The 17,785-nt window shown below is 50.4% G+C and overlaps 8 protein-coding genes across 8 annotated transcripts; 2 read left to right on the plus strand and 6 right to left on the minus strand.

Moving 5' to 3' along the window:
- Positions 1-314: 314 nt before the first annotated feature.
- Positions 315-1,648, minus strand: An15g03970 (hypothetical protein; the record flags this gene model as incomplete). The annotated part of the gene is made up of 5 exons (XM_059744631.1): positions 315-409; positions 592-673; positions 756-788; positions 1,012-1,169; positions 1,465-1,648. The coding sequence occupies 5 exons, from the start codon at positions 1,646-1,648 to the stop codon at positions 315-317; spliced, it is 552 nt and encodes a 183-aa protein (XP_059606495.1).
- A 630-nt stretch (positions 1,649-2,278) lies between these two features.
- On the plus strand, positions 2,279-4,331 carry An15g03980 (uncharacterized protein; the record flags this gene model as incomplete). The annotated part of the gene is made up of 9 exons (XM_001396897.3): positions 2,279-2,573; positions 2,652-2,741; positions 2,871-2,886; positions 2,945-3,116; positions 3,181-3,248; positions 3,333-3,453; positions 3,512-4,016; positions 4,086-4,188; positions 4,244-4,331. The coding sequence occupies 9 exons, from the start codon at positions 2,279-2,281 to the stop codon at positions 4,329-4,331; spliced, it is 1,458 nt and encodes a 485-aa protein (XP_001396934.3).
- Positions 4,332-4,547: 216 nt separating this feature from the next.
- On the minus strand, positions 4,548-6,632 carry An15g03990 (uncharacterized protein; the record flags this gene model as incomplete). The annotated part of the gene is made up of 8 exons (XM_001396898.3): positions 4,548-4,583; positions 4,671-4,989; positions 5,061-5,332; positions 5,415-5,668; positions 5,755-5,903; positions 5,990-6,181; positions 6,248-6,380; positions 6,440-6,632. The coding sequence occupies 8 exons, from the start codon at positions 6,630-6,632 to the stop codon at positions 4,548-4,550; spliced, it is 1,548 nt and encodes a 515-aa protein (XP_001396935.3).
- Positions 6,633-7,791: 1,159 nt separating this feature from the next.
- On the minus strand, positions 7,792-9,357 carry An15g04000 (hypothetical protein; the record flags this gene model as incomplete). The annotated part of the gene is made up of 6 exons (XM_059744632.1): positions 7,792-8,022; positions 8,118-8,328; positions 8,721-8,835; positions 8,935-8,994; positions 9,096-9,194; positions 9,306-9,357. The coding sequence occupies 6 exons, from the start codon at positions 9,355-9,357 to the stop codon at positions 7,792-7,794; spliced, it is 768 nt and encodes a 255-aa protein (XP_059606496.1).
- Positions 9,358-9,694: 337 nt separating this feature from the next.
- An15g04010 (uncharacterized protein) lies at positions 9,695-10,765 on the minus strand (the record flags this gene model as incomplete). The annotated part of the gene is made up of 2 exons (XM_059744633.1): positions 9,695-9,951; positions 9,985-10,765. 2 exons carry the CDS (start codon positions 10,763-10,765, stop codon positions 9,695-9,697), a joined length of 1,038 nt encoding a protein of 345 aa, XP_059606497.1.
- A 190-nt stretch (positions 10,766-10,955) lies between these two features.
- Positions 10,956-11,497, minus strand: An15g04020 (hypothetical protein; the record flags this gene model as incomplete). Its single annotated transcript, XM_059744634.1, has 3 exons — positions 10,956-11,092; positions 11,146-11,310; positions 11,395-11,497. 3 exons carry the CDS (start codon positions 11,495-11,497, stop codon positions 10,956-10,958), a joined length of 405 nt encoding a protein of 134 aa, XP_059606498.1.
- Positions 11,498-11,623: 126 nt separating this feature from the next.
- Positions 11,624-12,418, minus strand: An15g04030 (uncharacterized protein; the record flags this gene model as incomplete). The annotated part of the gene is made up of 4 exons (XM_059744635.1): positions 11,624-11,755; positions 11,845-11,869; positions 11,914-11,964; positions 12,312-12,418. The coding sequence occupies 4 exons, from the start codon at positions 12,416-12,418 to the stop codon at positions 11,624-11,626; spliced, it is 315 nt and encodes a 104-aa protein (XP_059606499.1).
- Positions 12,419-12,649: 231 nt separating this feature from the next.
- Positions 12,650-17,437, plus strand: An15g04040 (uncharacterized protein; the record flags this gene model as incomplete). The annotated part of the gene is made up of 2 exons (XM_059744636.1): positions 12,650-13,051; positions 13,148-17,437. The coding sequence occupies 2 exons, from the start codon at positions 12,650-12,652 to the stop codon at positions 17,435-17,437; spliced, it is 4,692 nt and encodes a 1,563-aa protein (XP_059606500.1).
- Positions 17,438-17,785: the final 348 nt, after the last annotated feature.

Genomic DNA, 17,785 nt, shown 5'->3' on the forward strand with positions numbered 1-17,785 from the left:
GCTTCAGCGATGCAAATCCCACCTTTAAAGGCAACCGGGTTATCCGAGGACTGGCTTTCGTATCGCTTGGGGGTGCGAATGGGTCCGAGGAGTTGGAGAAGAGGTGGGCTTGGAAATTGGGGTGGCTTATGGGGATTCATACTACATAGGGAAGATTTCTAGACTCCGAAATTCGAGTAGAGACGGGATATGGTGAATGGGGGTTGTTGCGGACGGCAGAGTCAAGGCGGAACGATTGTTACACAAAATCGGGGAATAACCGTGGGAGAAAACGGAGAGTGATCTGAAGAATTCTCGTGAATCAAGGCGAAGGCCTAGAATTGCTTTTTGTAAGGCTTTGGCGTTGAAGTAAGGGCGGGTGGCATGATGATAGTAGGACTACGAGTAGTAATAGCAGTTGGAAGTAGAACTGAACAATGAGACAATCAGTAGTACGGCGATATCTACACCTGAGGATTCCAATTAGGGCTGTGGAGTACTATATATAGATGGAAGAAGAGGTGAAGTTGGGCGGAAAAAACGGTTGAATTTGACTTCATCTTTGCTTTTTTGTGTTACTATTCTTTGCACAAAACTCTCGTATGAACATACTTTTGCACTGACAGCCTGTCTGCCGCGTCCGAGCGAATAACAGCAGCCCCGTGTTCCTCACTTTCAACGCAAGGTGTGCTGCCTGGAGAGGAAGCATGTACACCGACACTTGTCGCATCGCATATCAATCAGATACCCAGAAATCTCTCAGCAACATTCCAAACCATCACCACCACCACCACAACCCACACATATCCCTGGAATTTCATGCAGCCACTGACTTGTTTAGTGCGGGGCACAGATGAGGGAAAAAGTTATGGGTTGAAAGTTGAAACTAACGTGAGATTAATTAATCCATTGATTGAAAAATGACGATCCGGGGGGTCCCCAAAAAATACAACACCCCAAGAAAAATCCCAGCAATCGGAAATCCCAGCATAGCCCAAAATCAAATCCACCAAGATGGTGCAGGCCGCCCACCCAAAACAAGGAATCCCAGACGCCATCGACGTGTCCTTCCATGCAGCACGGATGTACTTTGACAATCAAGCATTGGACCAAGAAATTCTCCGCACGCGGGGCACCGCCACTGCCATCCATTCCCAGCATCATCATCGTTATGGCTGTGCGTCGGTGAACTAAGCGATCAAACAAAAGAAAAAACTTTGATTCTATGGAAACTTCCTCCATACCTCCATACGGGCCCCGAGTATCTATTCTGCCTATCCAGCATGATTAAAAAAAGAACCGTATACCCACATCTTCGGCAGTTGAATGCTGTCACCGAAGTCATTATCTACCCGGAAAATAAGAATAAGTAAATCACAAAACAAAACAAAACCCAGCACTCGCAGAATATGCAACTGCACAATGCAAAAAGGCAGCCAACCACAGACTAAACCCCCATCGAGTCTCCCATCCCTAGCAAGGTACCTTCCCCTAACGCGGAGCCACTCTCAACGCTAGCCTGGGCTTCATTTCCAGCCCATCCGGCCCGTTCATCAATATTGGACAGAAACAAACACCAGCACCACCGGATATACCCTCGTCCAGGTTGCTGCCTTCGCCCTTCTTCTTCGATTGCTTTTTTGCGGTTCCAATTCATCCAGCCCCGCATGTAATTACCGTTCCCCGTGCCACTTTTTGGGTGGTGCGTGCCAGCTGGCTTCTCTTTTGGCTACTCACCATCCCTACGGGGCAGCGATTCTCGTGACCCGTGTAGTAGCTCCAGTCTCTTTCTTGACTCGTCTTCTCCAATTCCAGTCAGCCTGACACTGGATTGACTTTATCCAGATCCTCTCGGTGCATGAGGGGAAAAAGCTAAAGCTTGCCGTCATGGCTCGGCTATGCGTGAGGGGGCGTGGACGAAACACTACATCTGATTATCCACAATCCGCGGAGTGGAGCGTCGGCTGTTCATCTGCTTGCTTGCTTGCTTTGACTGCTGTCTGATGTCTGCTGTCCGTCTGTCTGCACGCCGATGGGCATCGATCGATCAGGGCGAGGAGCCCGCTTCCGTGGCCGGCCGTGTAGCCGTGGCCTCTTTGGGCTGTTGGCCGAGACCAAAAAAGTTATAAAGACCAGGTCCGGTGCCAGATTCTTGTTTCACAACCAGAGCTCAATTCATCAAGCAAGGAGACCTTCCAAGCAAGCAATTCAGCCAGCCAACAAGCAAGACAAAGCGAAGCCGCAATCATCATTCAGCAAAGACTTCTTCCTTCCTTGTCATTCCTAAGTTCATCTCATTATGAAACCATCTACTCTCTACTCTTCTCTACCCTGGGTCATCACGTCCCTCTTCACGGTAGCTGTTCATGGCGCTCCTACAGGGACAAAGTCGAATCCTCCCCTACGAGGCTCCGAGAATCTGCTGGGCTACTCGGCCTCCAACACCGTGACGGACCAGTCCACCGATGATATCCCCTATGTCCCGGTGCCAGGACAGACGGATTCCGCTGACCTCGGCGTATACCTGGACTTTGACGATGTTGAGAACCCGCAACCGGTCCGTGGAAGCACGGGAGGAACTGACCCTGGACCTCGTATGTAGCGTCGATCCATGGAACCAGACCAGGCGTTTGGTTGATCTGCGAATGATCTCATCTCACACCGGAAAATAGGCAACGACTACTACGATCGGATGAACAGCGATAAGCTGGCCCCTCCGGGAACGGACAATGGCCAGACGATCAATGCCCAATGGCCTATGGGTGAGTCCAATTTGCCTTGCCTTTTTTTTTTTTTTTCTTTTCTTTTTCTATAATCGTTTAGCCCCTTTATTTGCTTTTTCGGCGGAAAAAGTTTAATGAGACAGAACAATGGCTAACAATCGGGTATAGGACTAAGCCATAATCGGTAAGCCGACCTGCCCTTGCTGCAATGCATGATGTACTATATACTAACTGGAGTGAAGGCTGGGATTGAATGAGTCTGGATGGGCTCGGCAAGAGAACGAGGTGGTGATGCCGGGCGCGACCGACATGGCTGGAGTGGATATGCGCCTAGAAGCAGGTGCCTATCGGGAGCTGCATTGGCATGTGGCATCGGAATGGTCTCTGGTGTTGAACGGATCGTGTCGGATCGAGGTAAGATGCAGATAGAGAGAAAGTCTGATAAACCAGTTTGTGAAAGCTAATTCTTATCAACCAGGCCGTTAATGAAAACGGACAAACTTTCGTCGATGACGTGAGTGCCGGCGATGTCTGGTTCTTCCCTCCGTAAGTTTTTCGCTCCAATTCCAAATCATTGTCCCTTTCATAGGGATGCATCGATGGGATGGTTGGCTGACTTACTCCTTACAGCGGTGTTCCGCATTCCATCCAAGCCCTCGACTCGGGCGTCGAGTTTCTCCTCATCTTCGACGACGGTTCCTTTTCCGAGGATAATACCTTCCTCGCCACTGAAGTGTTTGCCCATCAACCGGTACCCCTCACTTGCTCCACCCAAAGTATGTGTGATGATTGACTAACGATGGCTATAGCGCGAAGTTCTCTCTAAAAACTTCGACCTCCCCGTCGCCGCTTTCGACGACATCCCCGAAGATGAACTCTATATCTTCCCTGGCACTCCGGCACCGCAAAACATCTCCGAGCAGAATGTAACTGGCTCTGCAGGCGTCCTGCCGCAGTCTCAAAGCTACTCGTATCACTTTTCCGAGCAGCCCGCACACGAAGTGCAAGGCGGATCCGTCAAGATCGTCGACTCCCTCACCTTCCCGATCTCCTCCAACACGGCCGCCGCGCTGGTGACAGTGCACCCAGGTGGCATGCGTGAAATTCACTGGCACCCGAGCAGCGATGAATGGACCTTCTTCATCAGCGGCAAGGCACGCGCGACCCTGTTCACGGCGCCCAGCACGGCTACGACGTTCGATTACCGCCCGGGTGATGTAGGATACTTCCCGCAGAGCAACAGCCATTATATCGAGAACACAGGAGATGAGGATTTGGTGTTTTTGGAAGTGCTGCAGACGGATGAATTCACCGGTAAGCCATCATTTCACTTTTCTTCTGTTTTAAAGAGTTGTAAATGTCAGTACTAATTGTGGTATGCAGATATCTCATTGGGCCAGTGGATCGGATCCACGCCGAAGCAGATTGTCGCGGATACGCTGCACCTGCCGCAGAGTGCGCTGGATCGGCTGAAGACGGAGAAGATGTATGTGGTGGCTGGATCGAATGAGACGGATGTTGCTACTACTGATTAGTAGTAGTTGCTATTGTGGGATGTTTGATGATCATTATGATACTGATGACTGGACATATTGTAATGGGACATATTTTTTTGTCATTTTGTTATGAGGTTAGGTTAGGTTCTGCGATAGATTTAGTTTGTTAACTGATGTTTATTTTGGGTATGATCAGATAATCTTTGTCGTATCAGATACTGGAATGTACTAGTAACTAGCTAGACTAAATACATGGCACCAATCCGAGTTGTGCTTTGCCTCCACTTCTCTCCACTCACTCAATCCTCATTCTTTCCCCGCATGACCACCTTATCATAGTAGTATTAATTTATAGCCGTGGATACAAACATACCCTTCGATCAATCTACACTATTGTTTAGACTACGAACAAATCCCCACCCCAACAACCATTATCATTATACCCTGATACCGAAGGATGCTATATACTAACCTCCCTAATAACCCCCTCATGCCTCGCACTCCTCGCTTCCACCTTCAGCCCCGCCAAAACAGGATGACTGACCACTCCAGGCGTGAACCTCACCTCTTCTCTCTCCCCATCCCCCTTCTCCAACGAAATCCTCATGGCACTCAACACCATCCCGACCGTCACAAAAACACTCGCATCCGCCAACACCCGTCCGGGACACACTCTCCTCCCGAACCCAAACACCCAACCAGACGGATCCGGCTGGGGGTTCTCACCCAGGAACCGCTCAGGATCGAACTTTTCCGGATGTGGGTAGATATTCGGATCGTGGGTTATTGCCCTGCAGACACATCAGCACACATCACGCTTTTCTATTCCCCTTCTGAAAAGAAGGAAGTGAGATAAGTATACCAGATATTCCCCATCACTATCGCCCCCTTGGGAATCCTATACCCATCATACACATCCTCCTCTACACAAAGATGCGGTATTCCCATCGGACCAACCGGGTACCACCGGAGAGATTCTTTCACGACGGCGTTCACATAGGGTAGTTTATCCCGGTCAGAGAGTTTGGGGAGAGTGTGCGGGCCTAAGACTGTGTCGAGTTCGGCTTGGGCTTTTTCCTGAATGGCGGGGTTCAGGGCCATGCTGAGGATGAATGTGCGGAGGGCTGATACTGTCTATACCATCTTTTAGATAATTGCTGGGGAACGTAGAAATATACGAATGGGGATGGGGACGGGGATGAGATGGATATCTTACCGTATCAGCGCCAGCTATATATAGTGAGCCCGCTGTCCACTTCGCTGTGAATTCTTCTTCTGCCGTGAGGGTCTTTTCCTCCTTGGTATCCTCCTCCTGGAGGAGATTACTCAAGTAGGACGGAGGTGCTATTCCAGATGCCATCTGCTCCCGCACCATCCTGTACGGCGTCTCGATGGTAGTGAGGAGTTGCGTACGCCAGAACTGGCTTTTTCGTTGAGCAGAGAAGGGCAACCAGGAGGGGAGGTATTTCACTTTCCATGTATATCAGTATAATCCCATTTTTTTCGATGTGAAGAGAACAAAGGCACCAAGGACAGAGGAAAGAGGAGAATCATACAAACAGGCACCAGATCCACCAACCACACCTGATTCATCACCGCCGAAAAAGTCTCCATCGAGTCATCCGCCAAATCGACTAATTTATCCCTCCCGTGCGGGTTGATGTCGTACCCGTAGCCGATTTTGAGGATGATGGCGCCGGCTTCCCTATCATATTATTTCGTTTAGTTCTTCACAGTAATGTCAAACTCCAAAGTAATATTTTAATAAAAGAAGGCTTGGAGGGAATATACGTCTTCAAATGCTGTACCCACTCCCCCGGATCCTCTAACATACGACGCAATAACCGTCTCGCTTCGAGCTCCTGCAGCGTATTGAACTTCGATACGAGGGCTTTTGTTCCCAGGACTTGATGCATGGCTTTACGGTATGCGCGAAATCGCGCATTGTAAGGCTGCATGCCCAGAGTGTCTTTCCATCCGATCCTGTATCATCTCATCTTGTTAGGGATGGTTGTGGATAGAAGGGTGATAGGTGGGGGGAAAACTTACATTTCTCCGACGAAAACTGTCTGTGATCGGGAAGAGTACTTGAGGGAGCGTTTTTCGAGGAGTTCGATGGCTATTTGGGCATCGTGAAGAATAATGATGGGTTGGTTGAGGATGGTGACGGAGGTTATTGGGCCTGCGGAGGGGGATTGATTGTTAGGGCTTCTTGATGGTTGTGATGGTGGAGGTGGCTACCGTAGCGCTTTTTGTGTTCTAGCCAGTGCTGCCATTCTGGGGTATCTGGGGGTGGCAGGTCGGATAGGTTGCCGATGATGGGCTTGCCTTTGGGTCCGGGGGGAAGGGGGAGAGAGGCGATTTGGTGATTGATGAGGAGGTAGACAGGTAGGAGGATTAGGCAGGTGAACGCGACCGCAGTTAAGATACTCATGGTGGGGTGGATATTGATGCGATGAGAAGTTGCAGGGTTGAGATTTTGGCATCTGGCTTAAATTCTGACATGGCGGGACGGATTGCGGCTGGATATATGCAGCTAGTGGTTAGGCTGGTTGCGGCGTCGAGCCAGCCGAGGCATTTGCTGGTGAGGTGGAGTCATTGTGGATAGTTGATGCAGCTAATGATGAGCAACAAGGACAATTGGTGTAGCGATGTGTTAGTGAACGCAGGACGCGACACAGCATATTAAGTGTGCCAATGGAGCTGATTGTTATCTTTGGAGTTGCATTCCACATTCCTAGGCTGGATTCTCCGGCCTGATACGTGGCTCTGCTATTTTACTGTCCTACGCTGATGCTTGGTGCTGACCTATCGTTTAAAAGGAGCCCCATGCTTATCGCATAGCTCGTGTCAGAAGCAACATTATGCATGGTTGTGGCATTAGGATTGTGAGTGAAGATGTTTAGGGAAGACATCAGCATGTCAGGCTATTGGATTTGATCCCCCAGCGTATATGGAAAAGGAATGCCCTTATTCACTCACATAAAATGTCTATATAAGCTCGATCAAGTCGATAATTGCAACTTCTTCCTCTCCATCTCTTTCCACTACTCTTATCCTATTCCATATATCTCTGCGAGATCTTGATGGCTATTTTCCTTAGGGTCGGCAATGGTACATATATTTATCTGTCCTTGTCTCTGCAGAAGAGAAGACCAAGGTCGGGGAATGAACAAGCCCGTCTAGGTCTATACCCACAGCAGTAAAAGGTTGCAAATACAATGGTCGGGGTTTCTAGTGACGGCAGCACCACCAGATCCACCGAGGAAGAAGTCCTAGTGCTGATCCTCAACTTCTACATCAGGTCATCTTTCGTGATACGTGTTAAAAGCATAAAAGCAGATCTCTTCTTTGAACCATCGCTTCGTCATATCAAAGGCTCAAACTCAATTATATCCGTTTCTGAGTACGGCTCTGGTCGAATGATACTGATGAGAATCTACGCCTAATGAAAGTGACCCAAATGCTGGAAACATTACCTTGTCGGTTATTCATCCACACCAGGTCAAAGATTTCCATGGACGCAGCCAAAGCCCGGGACCATGACCGCTATGTCGTAACCCAGATGGGAAAACCACACAAGTTTCTCATATCTACCCGTACTCACTGGGAAAGCCTGAAAGCGCGCGCGACGAACTCTGGACACAGCTCGATATCTTCTGGCTATTAACAGAATTGACAAATGGATTAACAGAATTCTTGGGCCCAAAGGCGCAGAGATACCTCAGAACATCTCGTGCTTTAGAGGTACCCTGGCCGGAAGGACTAATTATCCCTGCATTTAGGTGGTTTATATGCGATTGTCTAGCATCAATCCCACTTCCCTGGAGAGAAACTCGATCGGAGAAGCCTCCATATATCTGGTGCCAATAATCAATTCATGGTAGGCGCAGGTGTAGATGCTGCTGGGAAGAGTTACTGATCCTTGACTTTTTGCAGTTTCCTTCCCACATCCCAAGGTCGGCACCAGATCTTCTTCACCTTCGCAAAGTACAAGAAGGGGCAGAAGAGTGAAGCCGATGATGATTTTCTGGTCATAGAAATACTTGGCCCGTATGATGCTAAGTATTGTGATTATCTTTATGATCTTTTCAGTATCACCTTGTTGCAATATTGACTGCAACGGATGCCTGTTAATCCAGCTGGCTCTAAAACAGATCAAGACATAATAAGTAGATAAACATGCGACTACTTATCTCGTGATTCAATTATTGAAAGGGACGTCAGCTGTGGTGTGTAAACAAAATGACTGAGTCTATATAGCCTGTCGAATGGGTTGATTTGTGGACCTAAATGACAGATAGTTAAAGGAAATCTAATGTGCTGCGGCATAGGGACCAAGTACAATGACATGTTCCTCACTCTTGAGCACTGAAAGTTGAAAAACCGCATCGATGACTACTACAGATATTGCGTAGATCAGTGGAAGCTTCTTTACCACCTGATGCAACGTGGTAAATGGGATAAATCTCTACAATTGAATTCAAACCAGATGGTGGTATGGAAGAAAATCTAGGGACACCCTCCGCCTCTGGGCCGTGGTCGACTTGTGACAATCACGACCCGGAGTGCCAGCACAATCTCACCAATATCGTCATGCGGAGCGCAGATCTGAAGAGGTTTACTCACAAAGCCGGCTCTAAAGACGCCCCCGCCCGTACCCATCTTAGTCAACTCGCGCGGGTATTCCGCAACGAGTTACTGGATAGTAGTACTTTTGTATGTTGAACTAGTACCACCCTCTATACTCGTAACTACATATCCCGGGAACTGCTTCATACTACTACTAGTACGACCTTACATCTCACGGGAAGAGGAGAGATGGCAGATGAGATTAAACAAGAGTATGATACAGCACCATCACTTATTCCTGGAGGAGATAGTAACATCTAGTCACTTCTGTCCATTCCAAATTTAACACCAAGAGAAGAAGTTGGAGGACCAAAAAGGAGAAGAGAACGAAGGGCTGGGACAACAGCCAAACTATCAGTATAGTCTAGACAGGCGAAGATGGAAAGTAAGTCCATTCATTAAATACATGGTTAACCAAACAGCCCTGTACCCACATTAAACTTCTTTATACCCTACTCATCAAGAACCAATTTACTGGCGAGCTCCACGAGGATACATAATCTTTTGCTAGACACGCACAAGGCCATGGTCCTCAGCTACAAGTAAGCCATCGATGTTATTCTTCGACATATAGTGTATGTATCTGTATTACTAGACCCGTAAGACTAGAGCTACTACGGCAGCAATGTCTCAGCGAACATGGGAGAAATATAACAATAAAGAATGCAGAATTCTCGAGATTCGATATACATCATGCTGTTCCCGAGGGTTGAACTCAGAAGAATGCTACCCCAGGGAAGTTGAGTCCTGAGGCTCCTACCATTATCCATCAGTGAACTGACAAAATCACGGCCTTTCACCCCTCCTCAATGTAAATGGCAAAGTAAATGTCCTTCCAACTCCCATTTATGATGCGCAGTGTCGTCAAAGCTTTGAAGTGGACTCGATGGTTCTAGAATCAGCCGATAACTCTTCGTTAACATATCTGGTCGAGATGGAAATGGTGTTGCTTCCGTTCGTTTTGACTGAAAAGTAGCCGGGATTTCCATATTGATCGTAAATAGTGAACCAAGTATCTTGTTGCCAGTTTGAATACCAAGAGACCCAGCCGTTTCCGAACAAGAGACGAGTGAGACACAATTCGTTCGGCCTCTGGTTGACCGTGACCTTCGCGCATGTATCTATAATATTATAATCATTCGAAGCATACACACCGCGCCACTTCGTGCTTGAACCTCCCATTTGCGGCATGAAAAATATGCTGACGTCCCTATTGTTACCCAAGCCCAAATAGGCAAACGCATCCCGGAAGTAAGTATTCCGTCCATAGGGCTGCTGTGTACCATCGGTATCCACATTTTTAGGATCCACTTTCACAAATGGATAGAGTTTGGATTTGATATAGTAGTTGTCTTGGTCCCAAGCATATTCATACCTCTTCTCGGTATTCCCAAACCAGACCCTCTTGGACCAAAAACCTTCGGCCGTATCTTCTCGGGTAACGGTAACATCATTCATCGTGTAAGTGATTGGCTGCTTGGCGACAATTGTAATGCTAGAATCATAAGTGCCACCGGTCGTAGTGACAATTGCTGGTTTCTCGCCAAGCTCCGTAATCTGGGCGGCGATCCTTTTATCTCCAAGCGTGGTTGATGAGACCCAGAGCACAACAGTTTGAGAACCATCCGCATTGGGCACAACGGGTGCTGCAGAAGGCAGCTGCCCTGGCATAGTATGAACAAAAATCTCGTCCTCTTCCCTGGAATAAGTCCATTTTCCCGCCAACTCCTCCTTTGTGCTATAATCGATCAACTTGAGACTCTCCAGGTCTGACTCGGTGAGCTGGTAGGGTGTATTCAATGTGTCGTAAACGGTGGCTTTGATTCTGACGTTAATCTGCGCCTGCATATTACCATTGGCAAAGATCTCTCTTTCAGTCTCATTCTGGACATTTGTGCTTAGACTGAAATTCGCAACTTCCCACTTGTCACTCATTTTGATTGCACGAGGGAGTTTATGGCAGAAGAAAGAAAGGAAATGAAGACAGTTATCGATGTGTCAGGAGGTTGGAAGATGATGGTTTAATTTTGTAAAGCAGGTTAGGGTGATACTACCACTGATCTTATATATTCCTCTGGATTGTTGACACGCTACTCGTAGGCAACCTTTGGTACTAGTTTTCATCCTACGAAGGAAAACTATCAGAGAGGGCGAATTCTGGAAAGTTGAGAGCCAAGACCAACGTCACTCTATCTTCGGCTTCTATCACTAGTAGTAGTCTACTACATGCATGGACAGCTGAAGGACTAAGGGAATCCTTCCCTGATTGTGTGACAATAGCAGATTACATCTACATGGTCTGATTGGCCTGTTACCCCTCATCTTGAAGATGTCTCTCACACGAAGGCGCCCATTTTGCCAATTTTGCCACGCTTCGGGGTTTGCAGCTAGCTTCCCGCCATATTGACATGCATTAGCCGGTCCGCTATACTTCCTAGTGCGACTGCGATCGGGATTTGGATCTGGAGAAACTCTCCACCCTGAAACTAGGCGTTATAACCTGTCCAACCACTCGGTTCAAGCTACTACCGGTGGAGGACTTCTTTTGAAAACCAGGTAGCTACGCTGCACCGGCCTAGTGTAAGTCAAAGATTGACATCCGGCCTGACATCGGCGTGTAATACCTTTTTCGGCGTCACACCGTAGCGAAAGATTCCCCGCCCCCATCAATAGTTATTGTTGACTATTATCAATTCTGATTGGAATAATCAGAGTATGAGGATCGGGATTTGGGGATATCGGAATAACTTCTGGAAAACTTGGCTAGGCTTGTCTGTGGAGCGAGTGCGGATTCTATACTTCCGGTAGAATCGCCTGCAAGAATCGTCCGATCTCTTTGGCAATCTCGCCGAGGACGAGTCTATTTGCCCGACTTGTCGACATAGTGACAATGTAGTAACGAGAATCACTAGTACATGACATGTCCTGCAGTCTAGCTCAGCTGCCGCTCTCTCACGGAATTACTCGAAAAAAGGAAATGCCGGAATAGACTCTTGCAACGCTTATGAATCCACCATAGCTAGGGAGATTGTAACATTCCTGAGACTGTATTGATTCCCGGGGAACTATACAGTAACACTCACCTCAAAGAGTTATCACAGTAACTCGCTAACAGTATCCCCAGTCTCTGATGCCTGTCAAGTTGGCGGGACAAATTTCAGACGCTCTGTATGCATGAGCATCGATGTATTCTGAACATGGTTCCTTTCTAGCTCAATCCGGTCGACGACCTATCAGGACAGCTCCATGATGCAGGTTCATGCAGTGTGATTGAGGTACTTCAGTCGGGGCATTAACTAACCGGCCGCTCCGTGCCTTGGTAGCATTGAGTACCTCTTAGCGTGTCTCCTTGTTCAAAGCAAATCCCGATCGTTGCTAGAAAACGATGGTGAAGGTGAAGGTGATGGTATCGGCCCATACCAATGGACGCTAAGAGGTGCTGGTGTGATTGCCACGGATTCCCCGTCTTCTCCTCATTGACGCCTTCCAGCCCTCAATGAGCTTGGTGGCGTTTCCCAAGCAGCCGGACTTGTACTCTCTACTCTCATCACCTTCCTTGCTATTTGCTCGGACACTAATGGTTCTCATTGCCACTTTGTTATCTAGCTCGGTCTGGACTCAATATGAGCGAATAACCTACACAACTCATGTGATCTGAGGGGAGGGGTCTGCTTTTCCTACGGATGAGAAAGGGACATGGGGTTGTTAGAAGAGAGAGGAGGGGAAGGAGAGGAGGAAGAGGGATATAAAAATCCAGTGAATCCGGACCCTGCTGTCACCTCAACAACCATTTGTCTTCTGCCATTTCTCCACTTCATCATGATCTACTCTCAGGGCTTTAACTTCAACTCTTACGTCGAGAAAGGGGTTGACCCTCGCACCGGCCAATACAACTGCACCATTTCTCTCTACGAGGTGCCGGCTGGGGTTCGCAACTGCCCGCCTCTCAAGCTATCTCTCCATTATAACCCCTTGAACGGCGACGATGTAGGCCTGGGCCAGGGTTGGTCGTTTGGCAACCTCTCCTCCTACGATCAAGGATCCAAGACTCTAGTTTTGTCCACCGGGGAGAACTACAAAGTTCAGGAGACCACCAGCTCGGTGTTCCCGGCGGACCAGAAGCTCAAGAGCTTCGTGTTTCAGAAAAAGAGTACCACGAGCTACCGCGTCACCCTCAAGTCAGGCCAGGTGGAAGTGCTCTCGAAATACAGTTGGTCTACTGTCAGCGTACCAACCGAGATCTATGGTTCCAATGGCCGCTTGCTAAAGCTCTCCTGGGAGAATTCGGGGACTCAGCCTCGACTTAGCAAGATCTAGTCCGACTTGCAAGTCCTGCTCGAGGTCTCCTACGGCACGTATACCACCATCACCCTGGCTCCGGGAACCGCCGAGGCCGCAACCTTCACACTGCGGAAGAACAACAATCAGCTGACGGAGCTTCGGCTGCCACTGGATGGTTCGCCAGCGTGGAAGTTCACGTATGGTACCGGGGGACTGGTCAGCGTTATCAGCCCGACAGGTGCAAGAGAAGACATCTCCTACAAGGCAGCGGGCTTCCTGCTACCGAGTGGTGCTCCAGTCAATTCTATCCCCTACGTCATCTCCCATACGGTACGGCCACTCCATGACCAGCCTGCGATTCGGACTACGTACAGCTACTCGGACCGTAACTTCCTTGGCTATGGCGGAGGCCGCAACTGGACCAACGACGGGGACAACCTCTACCTGACACCAGCTGACTACGAATACACCTCAACTAGTCAGGTGGAGGGCGGCACCACTACCAAGCATACCTATAATAAATTCCATCTGTTGGTCAGCAAGCAACAGCAGAAGGGAACCAAGCAGGTCACACAGGCTACCACCTACTATGCCTTGAGCAATACCGCCTTTGATGGTCAACCCGCTCAATACCAACTGCCCAAAACCCAGACCACCACCTACCGGGACACCTCTACCGGGACCGCGCGTACGGAGACAACCCAATCCACCTATGATGACTGGGGCAACCAAACCAGTGAAGTTCCCCCAAGTGGCATCACGACCACCCGCGATTACTACGACCCCGCTGGTGAGGTGGTGTCGGGCCAGGTGCTTTGCCCGCCCGATCCCCATGGGTTTCAGCGCTATCTCAAACGGGAGACCGTGGTCCCCGCAACCAGCAACTTTTCAACACCAACTCGAGCACATAGCTATACATATCTCCAGCTCCCAACGACCACCGATGCCCTGACAGATTACTGTGTGGCCGTCCAGCAGCGGCAGCTGACCGAGGAGGGTCGGACGCTCTCCAGCTCGGATTACACCTACGTGAACCAACCCCAGTCCACAGACCATGGGCGAGTGCAGCAACAAGTCACGCGCTTGCTTGATCAGAGCTCCACTACGTACAAGTGGACCTACAACCATGACAGTTCTTTAAAATTGAGAAAGACCACCATCATGACGAGCTATGATGGTCAGACCACTCAGGAGGAGACCACATCCTCCCTGGTATCCGGACTGACCCTCGCCACCAAGGACCGGGCAGGGACCGAGACCATGCAGCAGTACGACTCGATGGCTCGATTGCTCCAGACCACTACCGCCCCCGGCACGGCCTTCGAGGCTACAACAGAACATGCATATGCGGTTCTTGAGGACACCGCGGGATGGCGCGTCACGGTGACGGACACCAAGGGGGTACAAACACGGTACTTCACTGATGGGTTGGATCGTGTGGTTCGGGTGGAGTCCCAAGACGATGATGGCCAGTGGGATCAATATAATGCCTACACCGGAACATTCCGGGTCGTGCGGGAGCGCCGCTACAACGCCCTCGATCAGTGTATCGAGGAGACGGAGATTGACTGGCTGCGAGCCAATGGGACCGCCACCACGGAGCTGAGGATAACGCGCTCCCTGGAGTACGATGATTGGGGTCAGGTCTATAAGGTTACCAAGAACAGCGGCTCTGTGCAGCTTTCCGTGACCGACCCCATTGCCTTGACCCAGACGGTGGGCTTCGAGGGTGAAGGCCAGACCCGGGTCCAATACAACACGTTCATGACCCCGACGTCCGAAGCCCTGGTCCGGCGCAACGGAACCGTCGAGAGCACGGTGGAATATGCCTATGATGGTCTTGGACGCCGCAGGCAGATGACAGATGGCTTGGGCCGTTCTACGCAGTATACCTACGACAGTTTCGATCGGATAATTCAGACCACCTGGCCCGATAGTCACTCTATTACCACCCAGTATGCTGCCCAAAGTACTGCAGCCCTGCCCGTGGCCATCAATCTTCAGGGTACCACAGACTTTAGTGAGCAATCATTTGATGGCTTGGAGCGGCTGCTCCGGACCACTGTCGGTGGGCGCACTACCAGCAGCGCTTATCAAGGCGTCCAGCCTGTCCCAGCCCAAGTCACTGATCCTAAGGGAGAGCGAACCCAACGCACGTACGAGCCGGCGTTGGATTATGCACTGACAGGCCGGGTAACCAGCGACGGTACCGACGCCTACCAGTATAACAAGCAAACCGGGGATGTCTTGCAGCTGGACAGTCCGCTTGTCGCCGCCAACCTCAGCTACTACCCCTCCAGCTTGGTGTCCCAGGAGACTGTTGAAGTCGCGGACGGGGCACGCACTGTGCAGTACGTATACTCGCAAGCAGGTAAGCTACAAGAGTACACTGATATCAACGGGCAACAACATGTGACTCAGTACGATGCGTATGGTCGGCGGCGGGAGATCCGTGTAGGAACACTCAAGACTACACTGAGCTATGATAAGGCAGACCGCGTTGTCACGACTGTGGCCCAGGATAGTAGCACAAGCGTGACTCTGACAACGAACATTGAATACGATGAATTTGGCCGGGAGATCCAGCGGACGATCTGGAACGGGACAAAGAAGTTATCCCAGTGCACCCAGGCTTACGATGCCACAGGGCTAGTGACTACACGCCAACGAAGCGATGGTGATGGCACTGTGACGCGGCAGGAAACCTTCCAGTACGACAGCCTGAGTCGGTTGGTGGACTACGAATGCCAGGGCACACAGCCTCCAGTCGATGAGAAAGGACGTTCCCTGCGCCGGCAACGATTTACGCTTAATGGCTATGATGGCTTCACCCAAATTCAAACCTCGTTTGTGGATGGCAGTGAGAACACCCAGAGCTATACATACAGCGCCCAAGACCCGACGCAACTTGTCCGGATCACCAACACCCACCCTGACGAGGCGACGGTGATTGACCTCAAGTACGATGCGAACGGCTGCTTAACAAAAGACGAGCATGGCCGGACACTGGTATACAACGCGTCACATCGCCTGGCCGCCGTTTATGATGACCAGAACCACCTCCTCTGCGAGTACGCATATGATGCGACGGACCGGCTCGTTCGTCAGAGGATCCCTAATGAACCCGATACTCAGTTCTCTTACCGCGGAGACGCCCTGGTAGCTATTACCAAAGGAGAACGTCAGACTAGCTTCGTCTCGGACGGCGGGGTGTACTCGGGCGAAGTCCAGAAGCAGGGAAGCAAGGTGAACATCCAACTCTGGGGTTCTGACGCCCAGCACTCGGTCTCCACCTGGCTGGAGACGCAGGATCCGGAGCGGATTCACGACCAGCCGTACACGCCTTATGGTTTCAGCCACGGTAGTGGGGGTGCGGCCATTGGCTTCAACGGAGAATGGCGGGATCCAGTCACCGGGTGGTACCATCTGGGGTCGGGAAACCGGGTGTACAATCCGAGTCTGAAGAGCTTTCTCCAGCCGGACCCATGGAGCCCCTTCACCTCCGGGGAAATCAACCCGTACGCCTACTGCTTGGCGAATCCTATCAACCGCGTCGATCCGAGTGGCCATTGGAGCTGGCGCGCCTTCGCCCAGTGGTCAGTGGGCCTGGCCGTCGGACTCGTGACCGCAGGAACCGGAGTCGCGGTGGGATTAGCCGCCAGCGTGGCCATTGGACTCTTCGTCAATGTGATCGTCGGCGTTATCTATGACACGGCCACGGGGACCACCCCAACATACCGCAGTCTTGCCATGGATGCCTTTACGGGGGCCATTGGCGGTTTTGTCGGCGGGAACGTTGGCATGAATGTACCGGCGTCGTGGGGGGCTAATCCAGTGAGCGCCATTGCCACGGAAATAGCTTTGACCCTCACATTGGACGCCATCGTCCCTGATCCCACCAGCTCTCTCAGTTCTATGTCTGATAACTCCTTCTCCGCTGCTAGTTTGGCTTCTGGGGGCTCCACGGCGAATGATTCTGCGACTACCATCCCAGGCCGCATTCCAGACTGGCCCATGGAGAAACTTCGACAGCGGGGAAGCGCGACCAAGAAACAGTCACAAGTTCAGCAGCAGCAGCAGCTCCGAACGGAAACGGGAAGTGACACGGGCACCTGGATTGCGCGAGCTACTTCCCGTGAGACAGTCACGACAGAGGACATCAGCTTGAATTCCTTCGGAGGCAGCTTCGATGGATCGCAATTCACCCTCCAGCTGAGTCCGGATCACCGGGTGTCATTCAATATGGATGCAAAGGCGGTGCAAGTGCCGATTTGGGATGGTTCGGGATCTTTGTTGAGCGCGGTAGCCACTTTAGGTCGACTGTAGTGGTTTGTCAAGACGTTACTATTTGTGCTCCGGATAATCTTAGGAGCCAGTCAGCCTTGGACGATGTGAAGCCAACCTTATTGAATTAGATGCTCCTCATAAATGTTCCATATCATACAATGAAGACCCTTCTAATCAGTAAGTACGTACGGTTTTATATTCTCTAGTATCTATCAATAGACTCTACCTGTGGATCCTAGACGAAACAGTAAACAACGTTCGGCTGTCATCGTCAACCCTAAGCGACCCGGGCAATTGCCGCCAAGCACGGACCAGGTTGTGCTCGGGCCAACCAACGGATTTAATTCCCTGCTCGCACAGTTGCTATTTGTCTTTTATGACGGCCAG

The sequence above is a fragment of the Aspergillus niger genome, assembly GCF_000002855.4.
Source record: "Aspergillus niger supercontig An15".
Taxonomy (NCBI): Eukaryota; Fungi; Ascomycota; class Eurotiomycetes; order Eurotiales; family Aspergillaceae; genus Aspergillus; species Aspergillus niger.